The following is a 20,791-nucleotide window of genomic DNA, read 5'->3' as shown; positions in this document are numbered from 1 at the left end:
GCGGTTCGCCGCTCCAGGCCAATGGGGGCTGCGGGAAGTGACGCGGGCCAAGGGATGTGCTGGCAGCCCTTCCCGCAGCCCCCATTGGCCTAGACCGGCGAACCGCGGCCAGTGGGAGCCGCGATCGGCCGAACCTGCAGACGGGGCAGGTAAACAAACCGACCCGGACCGCCAGGGGCTTTCCCTGAACAAGCTACGGACCGGTTTTGAGAAGCACTGCTCTACAGTGCAGAGTTCCACATAACTTGCATTCCAAGAAATAGAAATATTTCATGATTTTAAAAGCAACTAGGTAATGGGGAGGAGGGGGAGAATGAAGGGAAAGAAAGATATTAATATAATTTTGACCTGTGCAGCAGAAGGTCTACCCTGAGCTCTTGACACTCCCTTAATTTATCACAGTGAGTTTTTACTCCACAATATTCTCTAGCTGCATTGTTACCTTGGTAACGGCACACAATATACACATTCTATATCACAAACATAGAGTGTATAACATAAGATGTTGTCCAGTTTCACATTTAACTGTCAGGATCTAGATTCCTTTTATTTAAATGCATTTCTCTTTTTTTATTTGATTACAATATCTTTTTTAAGATGAGGCAAATAGTTACAAAAATTAGGAGGGGAATAAGAAAAGTGTAATAGGTGGGAGGTTCCATATTTTGTGTTTTAAAATATGCAAGACAAATATTTTACAGTTAGTGAGTTTTATCTGCCATATGAACAGATTAGGCACTGTACAGAAAAGGGACATACAAAAGGGACATACGTCATACCCATGTATTTTCCCATTTTAATTTGCATTCCTGCTATACTACAAATTTGTCTTCATCTCAGCAAACTGAATAGTGTGCCTTTTATTATTACTTTATCTTGCAATGAATCACATATATTATCCTCAGATTAATTCTATGCAAAAAATTGTTAAATTTGGTTTTAAGCACAATGTAGTTTTTAGTAAATAAGACACTAGGGAGAAAAAAAACTTTTACACAGTGCATGAGAAGCACCATTGATGTGCAGCTCATATTAATATCCTCACATGTTGCTTGTCTAAAATACACAATTTGTAAGCATTCATGGAAATAAATCTATGCACACACTTAAATGTTTGCAGAATCAGGGCCCATTTATGTTACTGGTAATGACTTACGATTCCTTCAGTACTTGTGCTGTTGCATGTACTGATTTTTTTTTTAATTTCAGTTACACAGAATTGTTAGTACTGATATTTCTTTCTGTTGAATAAGCTGAATATCTTCCAAGATTTCTACAACTCAAATACTAAAGAGATCTTCTGTCTTACCTGGTAGAAATTAAACTGTCAGTGCTAAAGTCAATATTTATTACAAATATGACTGCATACTATTGCTAGTTATGATTACTATAGCGTATACAAAGTCATCAAAAACAACAAACTGCGATAAATCTAAAATCTTATTAAGTTGTAAAATATCAACAATAGATATAGTTTCAGATTACTAAAAATAAAGAAATTGTATGTAGAAAAGACAATACAAAAAAGTGCATTTCAGTAAATTTTAAAATTACTATGCAGAATTGCACAGCATCACTTTATTGTGTTAGGACTTTAGATACTAATACATCACTTTAAACAAAACTTAAAACACTGTGGTGAAAGCCATTCTGAGCTATTCATTCTGTCCTGCAGTTTTAGCATCAATCATTGTGCCAGCACTGAGCTTTTTTTAATAGATTTCTAAAGATTTTTGAAGAAGAATGGCAGATATTTAGCAAAATCTATCAAGCCATAATTCCCTCCTATTAATCATGGCATTAAGACTAAAGGGAAAGACAAATCAATTTTTAACAGATATACTTGCATTTGGTTTCTAAACAGTAATATTTCACTATTATATCTATCATATACCTGACAAGTGTTTAATCTATTTCTTTTATGTAAGCCTTATGTCTTGCAGCAAATGTTATAGTTTTATGCATCTGGGCCAGGGTCATTAAAGAGCTGATTATATTGTCCCTTGACTGTGATGATCCAGTCATTCAATATAAAGGTAAGACAAAAAGTTACAGACTGTCACTGGCTGTCATTCCTCTAGTCCCCTGGCCTAGATTAGCATTCCGATCCAAGTGCTCCTGATACCACTCTATAGGGTTACCATCCGTCCGGGTTTCCCCGGACATGTCCGGCTTTTGGGTCTTTAAATAGCCGTCCGGGGGGAATTTGTAAAAAGCTAAAAATGTCCGGGATTTCCCCCCGGACGGCTATCTAAAGACCCAAAAGCGGCTGACAGGGCAGCCGCGCCGGATTGAGCCGCTCACTTGGGGCCGCTCCAGCAGCAAAACCCCTCCCCCGCTTCCCCCTCCGGCAGCGCTGCGTGGGGCATAGGCGCCGACTGTAGCCGGCGCCAGTGGGTGCTCGCACCCCCACCCCGCTCCCGGCTCCGCCCCTTCTCCGCCCCCATTCCAACCCCTTTCCCAAATCCCAGGCCCCGTCTTCTCCCCCGGGCGCGCCGCTTTTCCCCTCCACCCCCCTCCCTCCCAGACTGTTGCGCGGCAAGCCTGGGAGGGGGGAGAAGCGGAGCGCTCAGGGGAGGTGGCAGAGCAGAGGTGAGCTGGGGCAGGGGGGCGCGGGGAGGGCTGCCCGCAGCAGGTAATGGGGGGGGCACAGAGGAACCGCTCCCCGCCCCAGCTCACCTCCGCTCCGCCTCTGCCTGCTGCCTTGAGCGCGCCACTCCGCTCCGCTTCTCGCCCCCTCCCTCCCTCCCTCCCTCCCAGGATTGCCGCCGAACAGCTGATTCGAGGCAAGCCGGGGGCGGGGCGGAGAAGCGGGGCGGCTGCACGCTCAGGGGAGCAGGCAGAGCCAGAGCGAAGGTGAGCTGGGGTGGGGCAGGGCAGGGAGCGCGGCGCGTCAAGGAACAGGGAGCAGGAGGGTTGGATGGGGTGGGGGTTCTGGGGGGACCTGTCAGGGGGCAGGGGTGTGGAGAGGGATTGGGGCAGTCAGGGGACAGGGAGCAGGAGGAGGGTGGGTTGGATGGGTTGGGGGGTCTGTGGGGGACAGTCAGGGGGGCAGGAATTGGGAGGGAGTGGCTAGGGGGCGGGGCTACACCCCCCCCCCCCCCCCGGAGTGTCCTCTTTTTTGAAAGTTCAAATATGGTAACCCTACCACTCTAGCAGGCCCAAACTTTGACTGGATCAAAGTGTGTCTGTTGCTTTGGGAGCAGAGGAGAAAAGAGGTTCAAAACAGAACACAGAGGGGTCACAGAGGGATTCCAGAAACTCCATGACATATCTTAGCAGGAGCATGAAAGGAAATGTGCAGATAGATCCTTTGGCCATAAACAGTGCAAAGGGGACATGAAGCCTATGAGCTGTACTAAAGGCAAAGCCTGTCCATGCAGATACACAATCAGATGCTCCCAGGGAGGGGGAATAAAGATTCTATCCTTTGACCTGTGGGTCAGCCTTTTTCCCAGGCTTTGTGGAGGGAACCAAAATTTCACCCTCTATTTATAAATATGGTCCATTAAATGGGTAATCATATATAAAAGATCGACTGATTCTGTAATCATGGGGTTAATTATAAAATATACAGGGTGTAAACATTATATAAGCACACATTTTATTCACATAGAGCCACACTCTTCTTTTTGCAGAGCCCAGGTATGCAGGTCTTGTACAAATGATCAGAAGAGATGGAATCTTCCATATCACCTGAGACCATGAATTTGACACAGCTTCTCCATGGCCGCTACAGCAGCTCATAAGTTAGAGTAGCATCTGCCACCCTTTTCCTCCCTTTCAAGGGAAAATTTGGATAGTGGATCCATGCAATCACAAATCCACTAGCTGTGCCCCTCCCCTGGGTCCCTTATGGAGGCTCTCTGAAACTAAACACCTCTCCCCACTGCAAAGTAGAAGTGCACTACTTTTGCTGCCTTTTGGGCTCTATATGCCCCATGTGAAAGAGTTAGGGAGTGGCATAAGGAAATAGGATTTGGCCCTTAATAAGTTCATATATATGCAATGTAAAGTCATTCCAATACATAAATAAAACAAATAAATAAATGTACATACATACATATAGGATACTGAACTTAAAAACATATATAAATAAAAAATGTCTTAACCTAGCTTCTAACAGCACTTTAAATAATTTAAAAATGAAAAGTCTGTTAAATCCAATTTCCTCTCTCTATTAAAAATCTATGGGTACGTCTACACTACGAGATTAATTCGAATTTAGATAATTCGAATTTGGGAAACAGATTGTATAAATTCGATTGTGCGCGGCCACACTAAGCACATTAATTCGGTTTTTAACCACATTAATTCGGTGGTGTGCGTCCATGTACCGGGGCTACCGTCGATTTCTGGAGCGTTGCACTGTGGGTAGCTATCCCATAGCTATCCCATAGTTCCCGCAGTCTCCCCTGCCCATTGGAATTCTGGGTTGAGATCCCAGTGCCTGATGGGACCAAAACATTGTCGCTGGTGGTTCTGGGGACAGCCTCACCCCTCCCTCCCTCCCTGCATGAAAGCAACGGACGGCAGACAACCATTTCGCGCCTTTTTTCCTGGGTGAACACTGCAGACTCCATACCACAGCAAGCATGGAGCCTGCTCAGCTCCAGACAGCAGTCATGAACATTGTAAACACCTCGCGCGTTCTCGTGGAGTTTATGCTGAGCCTGGACCAGAAAAACGAGGCGAGGAGGCAGTGGCGGCGGGAGCGCAGCGACCAGCGTGATGAGGACATGGACATGGACACGGACACAGAATTCTCTCAAACCACGGGCCCCGGTGCTTTGGAGATCATGTTGTTAATGGGGCAGATTCTAGCCATGGAACGCCGATTCTGGGCAAGGGAAACAAGCACAGACTGGTGGGACCGCATAGTGTTGCAGGTCTGGGATGATTCCCAGTGGCTGCGGAACTTTCGCATGCGTAAGGGCACTTTCATGGAACTTTGTGACTTGCTGTCCCCTGCCCTGAAACGCCAGAATACCAAGATGAGAGCAGCCCTCACAGTTGAGAAGCGAGTGGCGATAGCCCTGTGGAAGCTTGCAACGCCAGACAGCTACCGGTCAATCAATTTGGAGTGGGCAAATCTACTGTGGGGGCTGCTGTGATGCAAGTAGCCAAAGCAATCATTGAGGTGCTGCTACGAAAGGTAGTGACTCTGGGAAATGTGCAGGTCATAGTGGATGGCTTTGCTGCAATGGGATTCCCTAACTGTGGTGGGGTGATAGATGGAACCCATATCCCTTTCTTGGCACCGGAGCACCAGGGCAGCCAGTACGTAAACCGCAAGGGGTACTTTTCAATGGTGCTGCAAGCACTGGTGGATCACAAGGGACGTTTCACCAACATCAACGCGGGCTGGCCGGGAAGGGTTCATGATGCTCGCGTCTTCAGGAACACTATTCTGTTTAAAGGGCTGCAGCAAGGGACTTACTTCCCGGACCAGAAAATAACCGTTGGGGATGTTGAAATGCCAATAGTTATTCTTGGGGACCCAGCCTACCCCTTAATGCCATGGCTCATGAAGCCATACACAGGCAGCCTGGACAGGAGTCAGGAGCTGTTTAACTACAGGCTGAGCAAGTGTAGAATGGTGGTAGAATGTGCATTTGGCCGTTTAAAAGGTCGATGGAGATCGCTACTGACTCGCTCTGACCTCAGCCAAAGGAATCTCCCCATTGTTATTTCTGCTTGCTGTGTGCTCCACAATCTCTGTGAGAGTAAGGGGGAGACCTTTATGGCAGGGTGGGAGGCTGAGGCAAATCGCCTGGCTGCTGATTACGCGCAGCCAGACACCAGGGAGATTAGAAGAGCACACCAGGAAGCAGTGTGCATCAGAGAAGCTTTAAAAACCAGTTTCATGACTGGCCAAGCTACAGTGTGAAATTTCTGTTTGTTTCTCCTTCATGAAAACCCGCCCCCTTTATTGACTCATTCTCTGTAAGTAACCCACCCTCCCCCTTCCCCCAGCTTGCTTTCAAACCAAATAAAGTCACTATCGTTTAAAAATCATTTATTCTTTATTCATAGATTATAAAAAGAGGGAGGGAACCTGGGTGGGGTTTGGGAGGAGGGAAGGAAAAGGCCACTAAAAAGAGGTTAAAAAAATGACAGCCTTTTGCTTGGGCTGTCCACTGGGGTGGAATGGGCAGGTGTACGGAGCCTCCCCCCCCGCGTTCTTACACGTCTGGGTGAGGAGGCTATGGAACATGGTGAGGGGGGAGGGGGGTTATACAGGGGCTGTAGCGGCACTCTGTACTCCAGCTGCCGTTCCTGAAGCTCCACCAGACGCCGGAGCATGTCTGTTTGCTCTCGCAGTAGCCCCAGCGTTGCTTCCCGACTCCTCTGATCTTCCTGCCGCCACCTCTCATCTCGAGCGTCTCTCCTGTCCTCACGTTGGTCCCTCCTGTCCTCACGTTGGTCCCTCATGTCCTCACGTTGGTCCCTCCTGTCCTCACGGTCACTGGCTTCTTTCCTATACTTTGAAACCGTGTCCTTCCACTCATTCAGATTAGCTCTGTCACTGCGGGTGGATTGCATGATTTCTGCAAACATCTCGTCTCGCGTCTTCTTCTTCCGACGCCTTATCTGTGCTAGCCTTCGGGATGGAGGAGGGAGGCTTGAAGAATTTGCAGCTGCATGAGGGAGGGAAAAAATGAGAGAATTTTTTAAAAAGATACATTTTGCAGAACAATGCTTATACTCTTTCACGGTGACCAACACTATTCACATTACATAGCACATGTGATTTTGCCTCTTAATATTGAGTGCCTGTGGCTTTGGTGTTAGAGATCACAGACGCAGGTCCGGGCAACACAATTCAGCTTGCAGGCAGCCATGGTAAGCCATTGTCTTTCGGCTTCTGCGCCCTCCTTTCCCACATAGCAAGCAAAGCCTGTTGACTGCTGCGGTTTTCCTGTTAACCTTCAGCAGCAGAAAACAAACTAACCCCCCCACCCCCCCCCCCCCCACCATGAATTCCCTGGGATGATCACTGTACCCCTCCCCCGACCGCATGGCTGGTAACAGGGAAGATCCCTGCTAGCCAAACGCGAAAAGCTCTGGGCCAATCCCCCCGCCACCCCCCCTCCCCCCCGCAGTCGCCTAACTGCAGGGAAGGATTTCTTTTCAGCCACAGGCAAACAGCCCAGTAGGAACGGCCACCTCTGTCCCCTTAATTAAATTCCCGTATTTCAACCAGGTTACCATGAGCGATATCACTCTCCTGAGGATTACACAGCAAGATAAAGAACGGATGTTGCTTGAATGCCAGCAAACACCGGGACCATACGCTGCCAGGCTTTGTCAGGCAATGATACCAGATTACTTGCTGCAAGCATGGCGTGGTCAAGTGTCCTACCATGGAGGACGGAATAAGGCTGCACTGCCCAGAAACCTTGTGGCAAGGCTTTTGGAGTACCTCCAGGAGAGCTTCATGGAGATGTCCCTGGAGGATTTCCGCTCCATCCCCAGACACATTAACAGACTTTTCCAGTAGCTGTACTGGCTGCGAATGCATCCCAAGTCCTCAGGGCAAAATAATCATTAAAAAACCTTGCTTTTAAAACAAGTTTTATATTTTAAAAGGTAAACTCACCTGAGGTCCCTTCCATGGGGTCGTGGTCTTGGATACTGGCTTGGGAGGGTTCGGAGGGTATTTCAGTCAGGCTGAGAAAAAGCTCCTGGCTGTGGGGGAGAACGGAGTGCTGGGTGCTCTCCGCAAGCTCGTCCTCCTCCTCGTCCGCAGAATCCTCAGGTGTTGCTGAGATTATCCCTGCCTCGGAATCAACGGTCAGAGGTGGGGTAGTTGTGGCGGCCCCCCCTAGAATTTCATTTAGCTCGGCGTAGAAGCGGCATGTCTGCGGCTCTGACCCGGAGCGACCGTTTGCCTCCTTTGTTTTTTGATAGGCTTGTCTGAGCTCCTTCACTTTCACGCAGCACTGATCTGAGTCCCTATTGTGGCCTCTCTCCATCATGCCCTTGGAGATTTTTTCAAAAGTTTTGGCATTTCGTCTCTTTGAACGAAGTTCTGCTAGCACTGAATCCTCTCCCCATATAGCAATCAGATCCAGTACCTCCCGAACAGTCCATGCTGGTGCTCTTTTTCCATTATCAGCCTGCATGGTTACCTGTGCTGATGAGCTATCTGTGGTCACCTGTGCTCTCCACGCTGGGCAAACAGGAAATGAAATTCAAATGGTCGCGGGGCTTTTCCTGTCTACCTGGCCAGTGCATCCGAGGTCAGATTGCTGTCCAGAGCGGTCAGTGGTGCACTGTGGGATAGCTCCCGGAGGCCAATAACATCGAATTGCGGCCACACTACCCCTAATTCGAATTTACAAAATCGATTTTGGCGCTACTCCGCTCGTCGGGGTGGAGTACAGAAATCGATTTTAAGCGCCCTTTAATTCGAAGTAACTGGCTCCGTTGTGTGGACGGGTTAAGGATTAATTCGGATTAACGCTGCTAAATCCGAATTAAAGGCGTAGTGTAGACCAGGCCTAAGAGTGTGGTGGTGTAATGAGTCAAACCACACTCCAGGACTTTCACTGTGCTATAGCAGTGTCCACATGGGATGTTACAGGGAGGCAAGCTGGTTTGCCGCACAGTAACCTGCTGTGTAGACAATTTTAAATTGTCTTCTTGATTACAACTAGTTCTCTATATGTTCTTATGAAATAATTTATTGTGAAAAGCTATTTTCAATAGCTAAATTACTGAATGTGCTTCAAGGAAAGTACTAGTTATTTTAATCCATTATATTTTTACTTTAGCAATACAGCATATTCCAACACGTTTGATTTAATGAGATCACCAATAAGAAATTTAATCATTAAAAAATTCTTTGGTTCATATGTAAAAATACCAGCCATCTGTATGTCTTACATACCTCAGTAGCAAACTGCTGCAATCCACCAATATTAATTGGTCCCTCCTCTGTAGCATATAAATTGCATCCACCTACACAAAGATCTGAGGTTGGACAAACCATTCCGCATGTCAGGCCCAGTGGGTTGTCTGAAAGAATCATTTTGGCAGCTCCGTAATAGTTCTGCATGAAGAAAACAAAATCAACAATAATGCCACATAACAGGGAAGCAGAGATTCAAGAGAGGAAATCCAAAATGTTGTTCCTTTTATGTGGCTAGTAGAATAACACTGCACCTTTGATAAAATTTAAAGACACAAATTTGTCACATATGTGTATTACCAAGCATGGCTGAAAAGGCATTGGGGACAAATTCAGAATGTATCTCACTGTATGGCAGGCCAAGAATATTTCAATTATTTCTTTTTTTATTATCAAAATATTCTAATTTTTTTATGTTGATTTTCAGTTATTTTTGTAGGGTTGTGTAGTGGATTTACAGTTTTATTTTATACATAACATGTTGTGTGTATTACACTCCAGGAAGTGCTCTCTCCATTCCTAAGTCAACTATGCAGCTGGTGAACAGACACTATGTAACTGTAGCCCCAAGTTCTCTCTCCATTCACTCACTTCCTAATAAATAACAACAACAACAACAACTATCAAGAAGAGTCCAGGAAACATTTGGGTGCCAGAGGTTTCCCTAAAGACCACCACTGATCATGGGAAGATAAAAGTCAAACCTATGCAGGGGACCAGCATCAGGCTCATGCACTAATTAAGAAGCCTGGAGGGCTTGTGCTAGCAAATGCAAATGGGAGTGAGTGCCATTCCAACCCTCTCCCAAACTATGAACAATTGCAAGAAGAAAGAAAGGTCTTGTTTTCCATTCCCTCTAGCCACCTCTTCCACATCTCATTCTCCAGTAACTTTTTTATGAACATTGTTTTCAGAGCTGGTCTATCACTACACTGGTCTGTGCCAGGGAGTCATTCTCCCAACCAGGACGATAGCTGGCTCAGAAGAATCAGAAGCTGTAGAGCCAGTGGGAGGTGAAGAGCCCATTGACAGGTGCCCCTTCCCAGTGCAGAGCTGGAGAGTTTTATTTCCAACCTTCACGTTTAGCAGGGTAATACACGTGCATCTTCAAAGGGAACAATATCCCACACAGTGTGAGACTCAAGTAGTGAATATGCAGAACATTTTCAAGATTTGATTATGTAACAAAATATGGGTTAAAAGTCATATATGATTTGAAATGTTCTAATTGACCAAGAGGCACATTAAAGGACTGGGCATAATGTTCAGAGGCTCAACCAGATGATGCAGTCAGGGACAGTGAGTTCCCCTAGGGCTCCAATGATTAAGAAACAATTTTGTAAAAGTAGCTGGGCCTTTCTTCTACATATTACAGTGCCTATTCCACTGGCCATTCCATGATTACATAGATCACAAAGCCATGCATACATTTTCAAGGGGTTTGCTCCTAAATTACTACATCAATTGGAAGCTCTAGTCTTGGGCAAACAGGAAAAAATTGGTTAATTAAGCAAGTCATTTGTGAAGGGACTTCCTTCAGCGGTTTTGTCTGTGGTGACAGGTAAGTGAGATATTGGGCCTGACTCCCATTTATGTTGTCCGCTTTTCACTACTCTGGCAATGTAAAGGGGCCTAGAAGTGGCTGTTAATTAACCTGATTAAAAATGTAATTTACACCCACTTTATGGCTCCTTTATTCTGCCAGAGCAGTGTAACAGATCTTCAATGTAAGTGAGAATCCAGCACATTAAGTTCAATATTCAATATTGGCTAAAGGGACTGTTTCCTTGTTTCTCTGAAAAAGGACCACCCAGAGCTAAATTGTTGGGCATTTGTCTTCAGAATTCAAAGAAGCTAGTTTTCATTACTTTCACATTTTGGTTTTGCTTCACATTCTGCTGGGTTTCTTCATATTGGGGGGGTGGGGGGGGGGGACTGTTGTGCCCAGGACAGTTATCTTTGTTGATTTCAACTTTGGTACAAGAGAAAGAATGACAATAACCAAATATCTTTCTTAGATGAAATTACAATTAAGGATTCATAAATCTTTGAAGCTTCATAATTAAAATTGGTGCATACAGATAATTAACATCCTTAGTTTATCATATTAACTAACTATTCCTCTTTAAGAATCATTTTTATCATAGGCTGGTACAATTTTCACAATATTTTCTTTTAAGACAGAATATATATATAAAATATATGGAATAGTTAAAACATTTTCACATTGTTTCAGTGGCACCCTCCTTAGAAATCTCCATTATGTAATTTCAATCATGTTGATTGTTTACTGTGTTATTGAATTATGATCTTGATTAAATTTAAGCTGAGGAACATTACTTATTGATTTGATATGCAGCCATTACATACCTTTATATATAGACTTTTACAATATAAGTACTGTGAGATATGCAGCACACATCACAATGCCAAGTAGTAAAACAATATGCACTGAATGTATAAAATGTTTTGTAGTGTTAACATTTTTAAGTGAATGTAGTGATCAATAACAAGGCACCAAACTGACAAAGCTAGAGCTCAAAGTGTGCTACTTATTCAGAGAACAAGCATATCAAAAGCAGCAGCATTGCAAGCTTTCCACACAGATTCAACGATATGCCTCAACCTGGTGCTAAAGGGATCACCTCTAGAAGTGAAAGGGGAATTTAGGTTCAATGCTCACTCAGCCTCTCTACTTAGGCTGCCAAAAAGAAGTCAATTAGTGTCAATTCTACTGGTGGCAATTCTGTAATGTGGACATATGTCTATTCAGAAACAACATAGTATCAACATCATGGGCAGTGCAGCCTAGTGGATATAGCCCTAGACCCGTATGCTATTCCCAGCTCTGCAACTAGCTACTGGGTGACCATGGGCAAACCACTTCTCTATGCCTCAGGTTTCCTCAGGTTTGAAACGGGGATGATAAGGGCCTCCACTATAATGGAAGCTAGCTATTCTTTTATTAGTATAAGTCATTTTACAGGGTCTACTTAACAGGTATCAGACGGTAACTTTCAAGATGAAATCCTTGTCACCTTCCCAAGTGAGTTGCCCAAGCAACTTCAAACTTGGGATTTGCCCTCAGTCTGTTCTGAGCTGTACTTGATTTGAACTGGTAATCTTAGTGAAAAGCTCTCATGTTCTATTACCCCAGTTTTGTAGTACAATAACATATTTAGATGTTTTCTGTGTTGTATTTAAGTATAATATGGAACAATATTTCTTTTAACAATATTTTCTAAAATAATTACTATGTTTCAGATAAGCTAACATAGTTTTCAATCAGCCACTGAAACAAATCCTCAATTTCTGATCCTGTCCAAATTCACCCATCATGAGCAGCTAACTAGCCCATTTGGGAGAAGTTTATTGCGATGTTATACAGATCCTGCTGCTATAAGCTATGTGTTCAGGAGACCTATGACGTTTCTCATAATTGTGCATAACTGTCATTTGCTGAAACAGCAACTTTATTCCAGAAAGGAAATTTTAGGACAACACAAGGCAGGTTGTCCTAAGGAAGCATATAGTATTAGTAAAATACCTTTTAGAAATATGAAGAATTTAGAATTATAGATCGGAGGTAGGTGATTTGGAGTTTTACACACACCTTTGCACTTGACTAACTAGTCATATTACTGCTTGCTTGTTGAAGACCAACTATGCTACTTTATAGGCTAAGTTACTAATTATCAGCTATAAACACTTACTGCGGAAAAGAGGGGGAAGTCCTTACTACAACAGCTAAAATACTTTGCAACTCTGTGATGGTTTGTTTCTGTGTATTTATCCCTTCTTTACTATACTGATTTCTCATGTAACACATGCCAGACATCATTAGAAAGAATGCATTTTTCTAAACTTTTACAAAAACTAATAAGGACAGGAAGTATAATCTAGTTTTAATATGCTGCTGAAAATTACAGTAATGTTGTACTACAACAATAAGTCATTTTGCATATGGAAGAGACAAATTAACAAATAATAAATAAGAATACTTTGCACTTATATGACACCATCCATCCTTGGGGACCCTTAAAAACTTGCCAGTTTTAACTGAGATAGTTACCTCAGTATCTTAGTCTTCTCTGATACTTCTTATGTAAGGAAAGTACTTCTAATATTGAAAATACTGACATTATATAATTGCAAACACTTATTTAGCACTTATTCCAATTCTCAAATAAGTTAATGGGCTTCTTAATCATATTCATATAACACAACCATAACAGTTATTTTACAGAGCCCAAGGATGTGCTAGATCCCTCACAGAAGAGGTACGGTGATCTGACCCCTACCCGGAGGAGTTTATGAACTAATATCACACATGATGCACCAAGGGGTAGCTAGACAGTGCAACTGGAGGGAGGATGACTCAGCAAAGGCTATTGCACAACCTAAAGCAACAATAATTTAGAATTAAAATAGTTTGGGATATTTTTAAATACATACAAATAAATAAGCAGATGACTCAGTTGGCTAATTCTTGTAGACGTCAAGGAGGAAGCAGATCGAGAACTAGAATGCTTTAGAGATAGTTTTATTTAAATGGAATAAATGCACCCTCATGCCTTGATGCATAAAATATCTTTTTTTCCTAGGCACTTCCACAGAAAGAAATTAATCTAACTGGACAGGATGTTTTTTGGTTTCCTTCATCAAAATGCCAATAAATACACATTGGTAAGGGAGAGAACAGAAACAAGCCTTAAACACACATCAATAATCAGTGGAAAGCAGGCAGAGGAGGATCTCCACATGTATCACTTGGAAGTATTACATAATTTGCATGCAAATGAGACCTTTTTTTTTTACTCGAGAAAACCTATTAAAACATGTAGGATCAATACTGTGAAATGAAAAGAAATTACATTTATTATCAGGAAATTCTTACAGCATCTATTCATTCATCTAATTTAAGCACACTTCATATAAACTTCACATAGATTATGACTTTCTGATATTGTAGTTTTCTCAAATACAACAAAGTGACTGCAGGACTGTGTTCTGTATAAAAAGAATGAAAGCGCTGGCTTAGCCAGGATGTGGAGATGGGATGGAGTGAAAGCAGAAAGGTAGGAAGAGGAGTGGAGGGGAAGGCAGAGAATAAAACAGTGTTCACTTCTTTTTTTGTCTCTTGGTGAAATGTTTAAAAATGGACACAATTACAAAACAAATTTTCCAAGAAAATTACTTTCACCTCCCGTCCACTGTTATCTATGTTTTCTTAAGTGTTTACAAAAATCAAAATGTGTTGGGTCAAATTTGTTGTTTAAAATGACATAAGGAACAACAACTGAAAAACGTATATTGATACCGAAAATAGGTATCAACAACCCAACGTATTTATATCTATGCACATCATTTCAAATTTGAATAAACTCACCCCCCTATTATTTCAAAGCATAATGAACAAAACAGAAGAGTGAGTTATCAAATATCACATATATTCTATATTACAATGCTGCTGATATTTAATCAATCCAGAAAACTTTCACATCATTTGACTTATGTCATCATAACAGGACTGTAATTTCACACAGTGTCACCATCTTTTTATAAAAAAGAGGGAAAGGAATATCTTGTACTGTCATTTTGTTCTTTGTAGTCTAGAATGTGAGAGATTCCTTAATTGACATAGTGTCATTGCAACAAGTCTATTCCACATAATTATACTATGGCAACTGAAACCAGCTGTCAGCCATTCCATTACACTAACTACAAATAGACATCTCAAGAAAAGTCACTGTTTCAAGTACATCAATTTAACACCATTACTATTTTTCTTTTACATGTTTTTTGTACTTAGTGACTTGAAATATGTAGAGATTAAGAAAGAAAACTGAATAAAACTGTACTTTCAAAAACATGGAGCCTCATGAATGTTTTTTAAAAACTGTAATGCATATTTGTTTGCAATTCTTACCAATCTTACAGCCTTTTACAATCTAGTAATTGTAATAACAGTATCACAATTATACTATTTTACATCTGAATTCTGATTCATGATTTTATAAGACATTCCCAATGAGATGTAGATGTCCCTTACTGTGTTATCCAAAGTACCTCTGGAGTGGGGGAAGAATTATTCTATTCTCTCCCTTCCTCTCACTTCTCACAATCCTGTTTCTTTCTCTTCCCAATCTCCATTCCAACCTCACATAGCCTCTCTCCCATTCACATTCTCTCTCCTTGTTCCCCCACTGTTTCCTGTCTCCCATTTGCCCTTATTATATTTGCACACTTATTTTCCCTCACTTTCCATTTATAAGATCCTATCCCTAATATTTCCCCTCTCTTTTAACCCCCATCAGCCTCCTGCCGTATACATTCCCCCATAACCCTCAGTCTTCCTCCCTACACCCCATATTACCCAATCTCTCTGTCTCTCCTATGCAATCTACATTTCCCTCATGCCCTCTAGTCTCTTCTTACCCCATACATTTCCCTGAACTTCTCAGTTGCACACTACTTCCTTCTACACCCTCTCTGGCTCCTCCAGCACTTCATCGGGCTCCCTCATGCTCACCACATTCCCTTACCTCTTCATAGTTTCCTGTCCAGCCTCTTATCCACAGAATACATCATTCCTGAGGGAAGCCAGGCTTCAGTTTTGCTAAAAATAATGGGAGTTGATAACCATCTTTGCTAAGGGAAGACTTACTTCTACGTGTAAACACTGTTGGGAAATAATGGCCACGTTGAATCAGGGCAGTTTGGCTTCAGCCCCATTCAAATTAATGGAAGATGGAGGCTCTTTTGAATAAGGGGAAAATTGCAAGTTTGACGGCAGGAATCACAAAATCCTGGGAAACTAATAAAAACTACCAAATATTGTTAGACTTGAGATAAAATAATGAGAGTTAGCCAAACTGGGTGTTGTAGTGACAGACAAGTGTGACTTCAAGCAATTGTGCCCATTCAAGGGACTTTTTATAACATTAACAATTATATTTCTGCATCACTGATCTATAATGCCTGACTCAGTCACTTATGTAAGTGTCACTGAGAAAGGGATACCACCCTCTACTCCAGGTATATGTTAACATAGCAACAGTTATGTGGAGCCCATACCTGCTCCCTGGCTCAGACTTTTATACTGCTTGCTTTCTTCTAAGAGCTACCTAGCTGGTAAGCTAATTATCTCATTAGCACATATGGCTCCCTACAGGTGCAAGTAATCCCTTGTACCTTCCCAAAATACAAACTACCTAAGTCCCTCCTACTCTAACTACACCCAGTGTCCTTCTACTGGGTTCTCACTCACCAGGGTGCTGGCTTCCAAAGGGCTCCATTGATAGCATCCAGTCAAGTCAGTATCCACTGACTCCTATAGCTAATGCCGCTCACAGAAATCTATAGCACCAGCACAGTCTTGTCAGAACAACTGGTAGATACTGAAGATGCCAGACAATGAGACACACAGAGACTGTCTCACTGCACAGGCAGGTAGACTACGCAAGTGTGGGACAGGATGGAAAGCAGGGTTGAGACACATCAAGGAGTTGATTGTGACTCTCTGATTCCTGAGGCCCCAACAATGCCTAAAGTTGCTTCTGGGCAGCAATAAGATCCACCACTGCTATAGAAAGCAACAGAGGGTCCTGTGGCACCTTTGAGACGAACAGAAGTATTGGGACCATAAGCTTTCGTGGGTAAGAACCTCACTTCTTCAGATGCAAGAAGACTTGTGAGGTTCTTACCCACGAAAGCTTATGCTCCCAATACTTCTGTTAGTCTCAAAGGTGCCACAGGACCCTCTGTTGCTTTTTACAGATTCAGACTAACACGGCTACCCCTCCGATACTTGACACTGCTATAGGGTCCTTTAATGAACCCTACCCCGGGGGGGACTGCTGATGTGGAGCTCCATTTTGCCATGCCCTCTTCCCTGCCTCAACAAACTGGGATGGGGCGATGGGGCAGAAACTCAGGGCACAAGCCTGCTGGCGGGCTCTAAAATCCTAACACCACTCTTGCAAGTGGGTAAGACACAAGAAAAAAAAATCCTTCTCCTATAGCTTGTAAGTACTTGTATCTTTGCAGATTTAATTTTAAATGAAAAGATTAATAAAACATGACACCCTTAACCTTCAGAACAAGTTTTTTTTTTTAATTGCAACAGCTACATTTTAAACACCAGAGTTAAATATAAATGGCCTCCAAAAAGCAGCTTAGAAAGAATACTTATCTTTTTTTTTTAATTGAAGTTTAAAAAAATAAACTAATATTCACAGTACGGTGAATCTAAAGTTGCATCTCACCTATTGAGAGATTCAATTGCAAACAACAGTCTGTAGGAAGGCTACTGAGTAATGCTGACTGGGAAGACACAATAGAATAGATTGTACCTTTGGAAAGTAGAGCTGTAATCCAGTTTGTATGAAAAGGAAGAATGGAAGTTTTGGTATAAACGCTACTGAATCACAGAAGCCTGACACAATACAGCACAAGTGACATCCTTTTCTCAAAGAGGCCCAAGGCTCATTGAGTCTAGCAATTCAATTACCCTCTCAACCCAGAAAGAACCCCCCCTCCTGAGTTGAGGTCTACTGGCAGAGCAACTTGGAACAGCCTACATTGTACGTGGACTGTAAATATCTAAAAAGCCTCAGGCTTTAGAGAACAAGAATCCCTGACCTTTTATGATTGCTACAATAGTTTTTTTCCAGCAAAACATACTACATAGAATGGAGTCCTTAAATAGCTGACAAAAGAATACATTTTCAGTAAGCCACTGTTTAAACAGTGTATGTTTATAATAAAACCAGTTTAAATTAATACCTGAGTGTCATACTACCAACTACTTAGTGAAAGAATATGGACACAATGAAGGATAGGCAAACCGGTTTGTATAGTATAATTTAGGGCATGTCTACACTACAGCTGCTACAGCAGCAGAGCTACAGTGCTCCAGCTGTGCCGCTGTAGTGTGGATGCTGCCTGTATCAATGAAAGAGATTTTCCCATCAATGCAATTAGTCCACCTCTCTGAGAGGTGGTAGCTAGGTCAATACAAGAATCCTTCCATCAACCTAGCTGTGTCTAAACTGGGGGTTAGGACAGGTTGGCCTAACTTCAGTGCTCAGGGCATGAAATTTTTCACAGCCCTGAGTGACATAACTAGGTGAATCTAATTTTTAAGGGTAGACCAGGCCTTAATGTTAAAATGTTACATTAAAATGTTACATTTTAACTTAACAAAAAGATGGTTAAGGGGTGATGATTACAATTCACAAGTATCTACATGGGGAACAAATATTTAAAAATGGGCACTTCGATCTAGCAGAGAAAGGTATTACAGGATCCAATGGCTGAAAGTTGAAGCTAGACAAATTCAGTCTGAAAATAAGGCATACATTTTTAGCAGGGAGGATAACACTCATCTACAATTTTTGAGAAGTCGTCTGCTTCAGAGATAAAATGTGCTATTTATTATGTATTTTGATGTGCTGAATTCAAATATGACAATTAAAACAACTGACTGGATACTGTTTCTAAGATATTTAAGTTTTTACATTTTATGTCTATGTACATTTGTAGACAGTATAGTTTTAATCATAAACTGTAAACCTAGGTCTTTTCATGTGTTCATGGTTGCTTTACATGATAATATTTCACCTGTCCTGTTTATGTAACACTTTAAAAATCAGCAAAAGGGTTATATAAATAAAATTTATTATGAAACAAAAGGCAAAAAACTATTATGTACATAGTTTAGTCCTATTCAGTGTCTACTCGGCGCTTCTTGGCTTGTCTCTTGTATTCATTAAATGGAGCATCTCTTGTCACTGTCCAGCAATAGTCTGCAAGCATTGATGGGCTCCATTTGCCCTGATAGCGTTTCTCCATTGTTGCAATGTCCTGGTGAAATCGCTCGCCGTGCTCGTCGCTCACTGCTCCGCAGTTCGGTGGAAAAAAAATCTAGATGAGAGTTCAAAAAATGTATCTTTAGTGACATGTTGCAAACAAGGCTTTTGTATGCCTTGAGGAGGTTTTCCACCAACAACCTGTAGTTGTCTGCCTTGTTGTTTCCGAGAAAATTTATTGCCACTAACTGGAAGGCTTTCCATGCCGTCTTTTCCTTACCACGCAGTGCATGGTCAAATGCATCATCTCGAAGAAGTTCACGAATCTGAGGACCAACAAAGACACCTTCCTTTATTTTAGCTTCACTTAACCTTGGAAATTTTCCACGGAGGTACTTGAAAGCTGCTTGTGTTTTGTCAATGGCCTTGACCAAGTTCTTCATCAGACCCAGCTTGATGTGTAAGGGTGGTAACAAAATCTTCCTTGATTCAACAAGTGGTGGATGCTGAACACTTTTCCTCCCAGGCTCCAATGACTGTCGGAGTGGCCAATCTTTCTTGATGTAGTGGGAATCTCTTGCACGACTATCCCATTCGCAGAGAAAACAGCAGTACTTTGTGTATCCAGTCTGCAGACCAAGCAAGAGAGCAACAACCTTCAAATTGCCACAAAGCTGCCACTGATGTTGGTCATAGTTTATGCACCTCAAAAGTTGTTTCATGTTGTCATAGGTTTCCTTCATATGGACTGCATGACCAACTGGAATTGATGGCAAAACATTGCCATTATGCAGTAAAACAGCTTTAAGACTCGGCTTCGATGAATCAATGAACAGTCTCCACTCATCTGGATCGTGAACGATGTTGAGGGCTGCCATCACACCATCGATGTTGTTGCAGGCTACAAGATCACCTTCCATGAAGAAGAATGGGACAAGATCCTTTTGACGGTCACGGAACATGGAAACCCTAACATCACCTGCCAGGAGATTCCACTGCTGTAGTCTGGAGCCCAACAGCTCTGCCTTACTCTTGGGTAGTTCCAAATCCCTGACAAGCTCATTCAGTTCACCTTGTGTTATGAGGTGTGGTTCAGAGGAGGAGGGATGTGGGTCCTGTGACATTGATGGTTCAGGACCAGAAGTTTCATCCTCTTCCTAGTCTGACTCAAGTGAGAATGATTCTGGTGCATCAGGAACCAGCAGTCCTTCTCCGTGGGGTACTGGGCGTATAGCTGATGGAATGTTTGGATAATGCACAGTCCACTTTTTCTTCTTTGACACACCTTTCCCAACTGGAGGCACCATGCAGAAGTAACAATTGCTGGTATGATCTGTTGGCTCTCTCCAAATCATTGGCACTGCAAAAGGCATAGATTTCCTTTTCCTGTTCAACCACTGGCGAAGATTTGTTGCACAAGTGTTGCAGCATATGTGTGGGGCCCACCTCTTGTCCTGATCTCCAATTTTGAAGCCAAAATAAAGGTGATAGGCTTTCTTAACCATAGTGGTTATACTGCGCTTTTGTGATGCAAAAGTCACTTCACCACAAACATAGCAGAAGTTATCTGCACTGTTCACACAAGTACGAGGCATCTCTGCTCACTTTGGCTAAACAGAAATGTGTCCCTTTGCAAAAGCAAACACTGACAAATAAGAGAGCACGACACTGTATGATTTCTAGAGCTGATATAGGGCAATTTGTTCAGCAGAGTGATGTAAGCTTCGTTATGATTGCATCATCCATTACTTCTAGGAATAACATGATGCAATTCATATCATGTATGACGCAATACCAGCTTCAGATTGCATCATTCATTGTTTTGCCTAAAAAGCAAGTACTGTCCAAACCCAGTCATAGATTTATTCATAGATCCAGTCAAAGATGTATTTTAGTCATTTCTGGTTTAAATTGAGATCCCTTCCCTTTATAACTCACTTATCCTCCGCCATTCCCAAGTCAAGGGTCGTATATACTGACCCAATAGCATATCTTGAAAACTAGAGCCAATCAACAATTTTAAGCATTATTTTCGTTCTCAGTGACCCAGAATTAGTAAAGT

General features: G+C 42.5%; 1 protein-coding gene across 1 annotated transcript in view; it reads right to left on the bottom strand.

Moving 5' to 3' along the window:
- Nucleotides 1-20,791, bottom strand: part of LOC113407210 (dihydropyrimidine dehydrogenase [NADP(+)]) — a 602,627-nt gene that overhangs the window by 376,040 nt on the left and 205,796 nt on the right. The window contains exon 5 of the mRNA XM_026655393.2: nucleotides 8,897-9,058. Within this exon, the coding sequence (XP_026511178.1) occupies nucleotides 8,897-9,058 (162 nt within the window). The remainder of the gene's footprint in view (nucleotides 1-8,896; nucleotides 9,059-20,791) is intronic.

Source organism: Terrapene carolina, unplaced genomic scaffold (genome assembly GCF_002925995.2).
Source record: "Terrapene carolina triunguis isolate 2854851 unplaced genomic scaffold, T_m_triunguis-2.0 Scaffold210, whole genome shotgun sequence".
Taxonomy (NCBI): Eukaryota; Metazoa; Chordata; order Testudines; family Emydidae; genus Terrapene; species Terrapene triunguis.
Note: the sequence above shows the minus strand (reverse complement) of the source record. Positions and strands in the feature narration are given on the sequence as shown.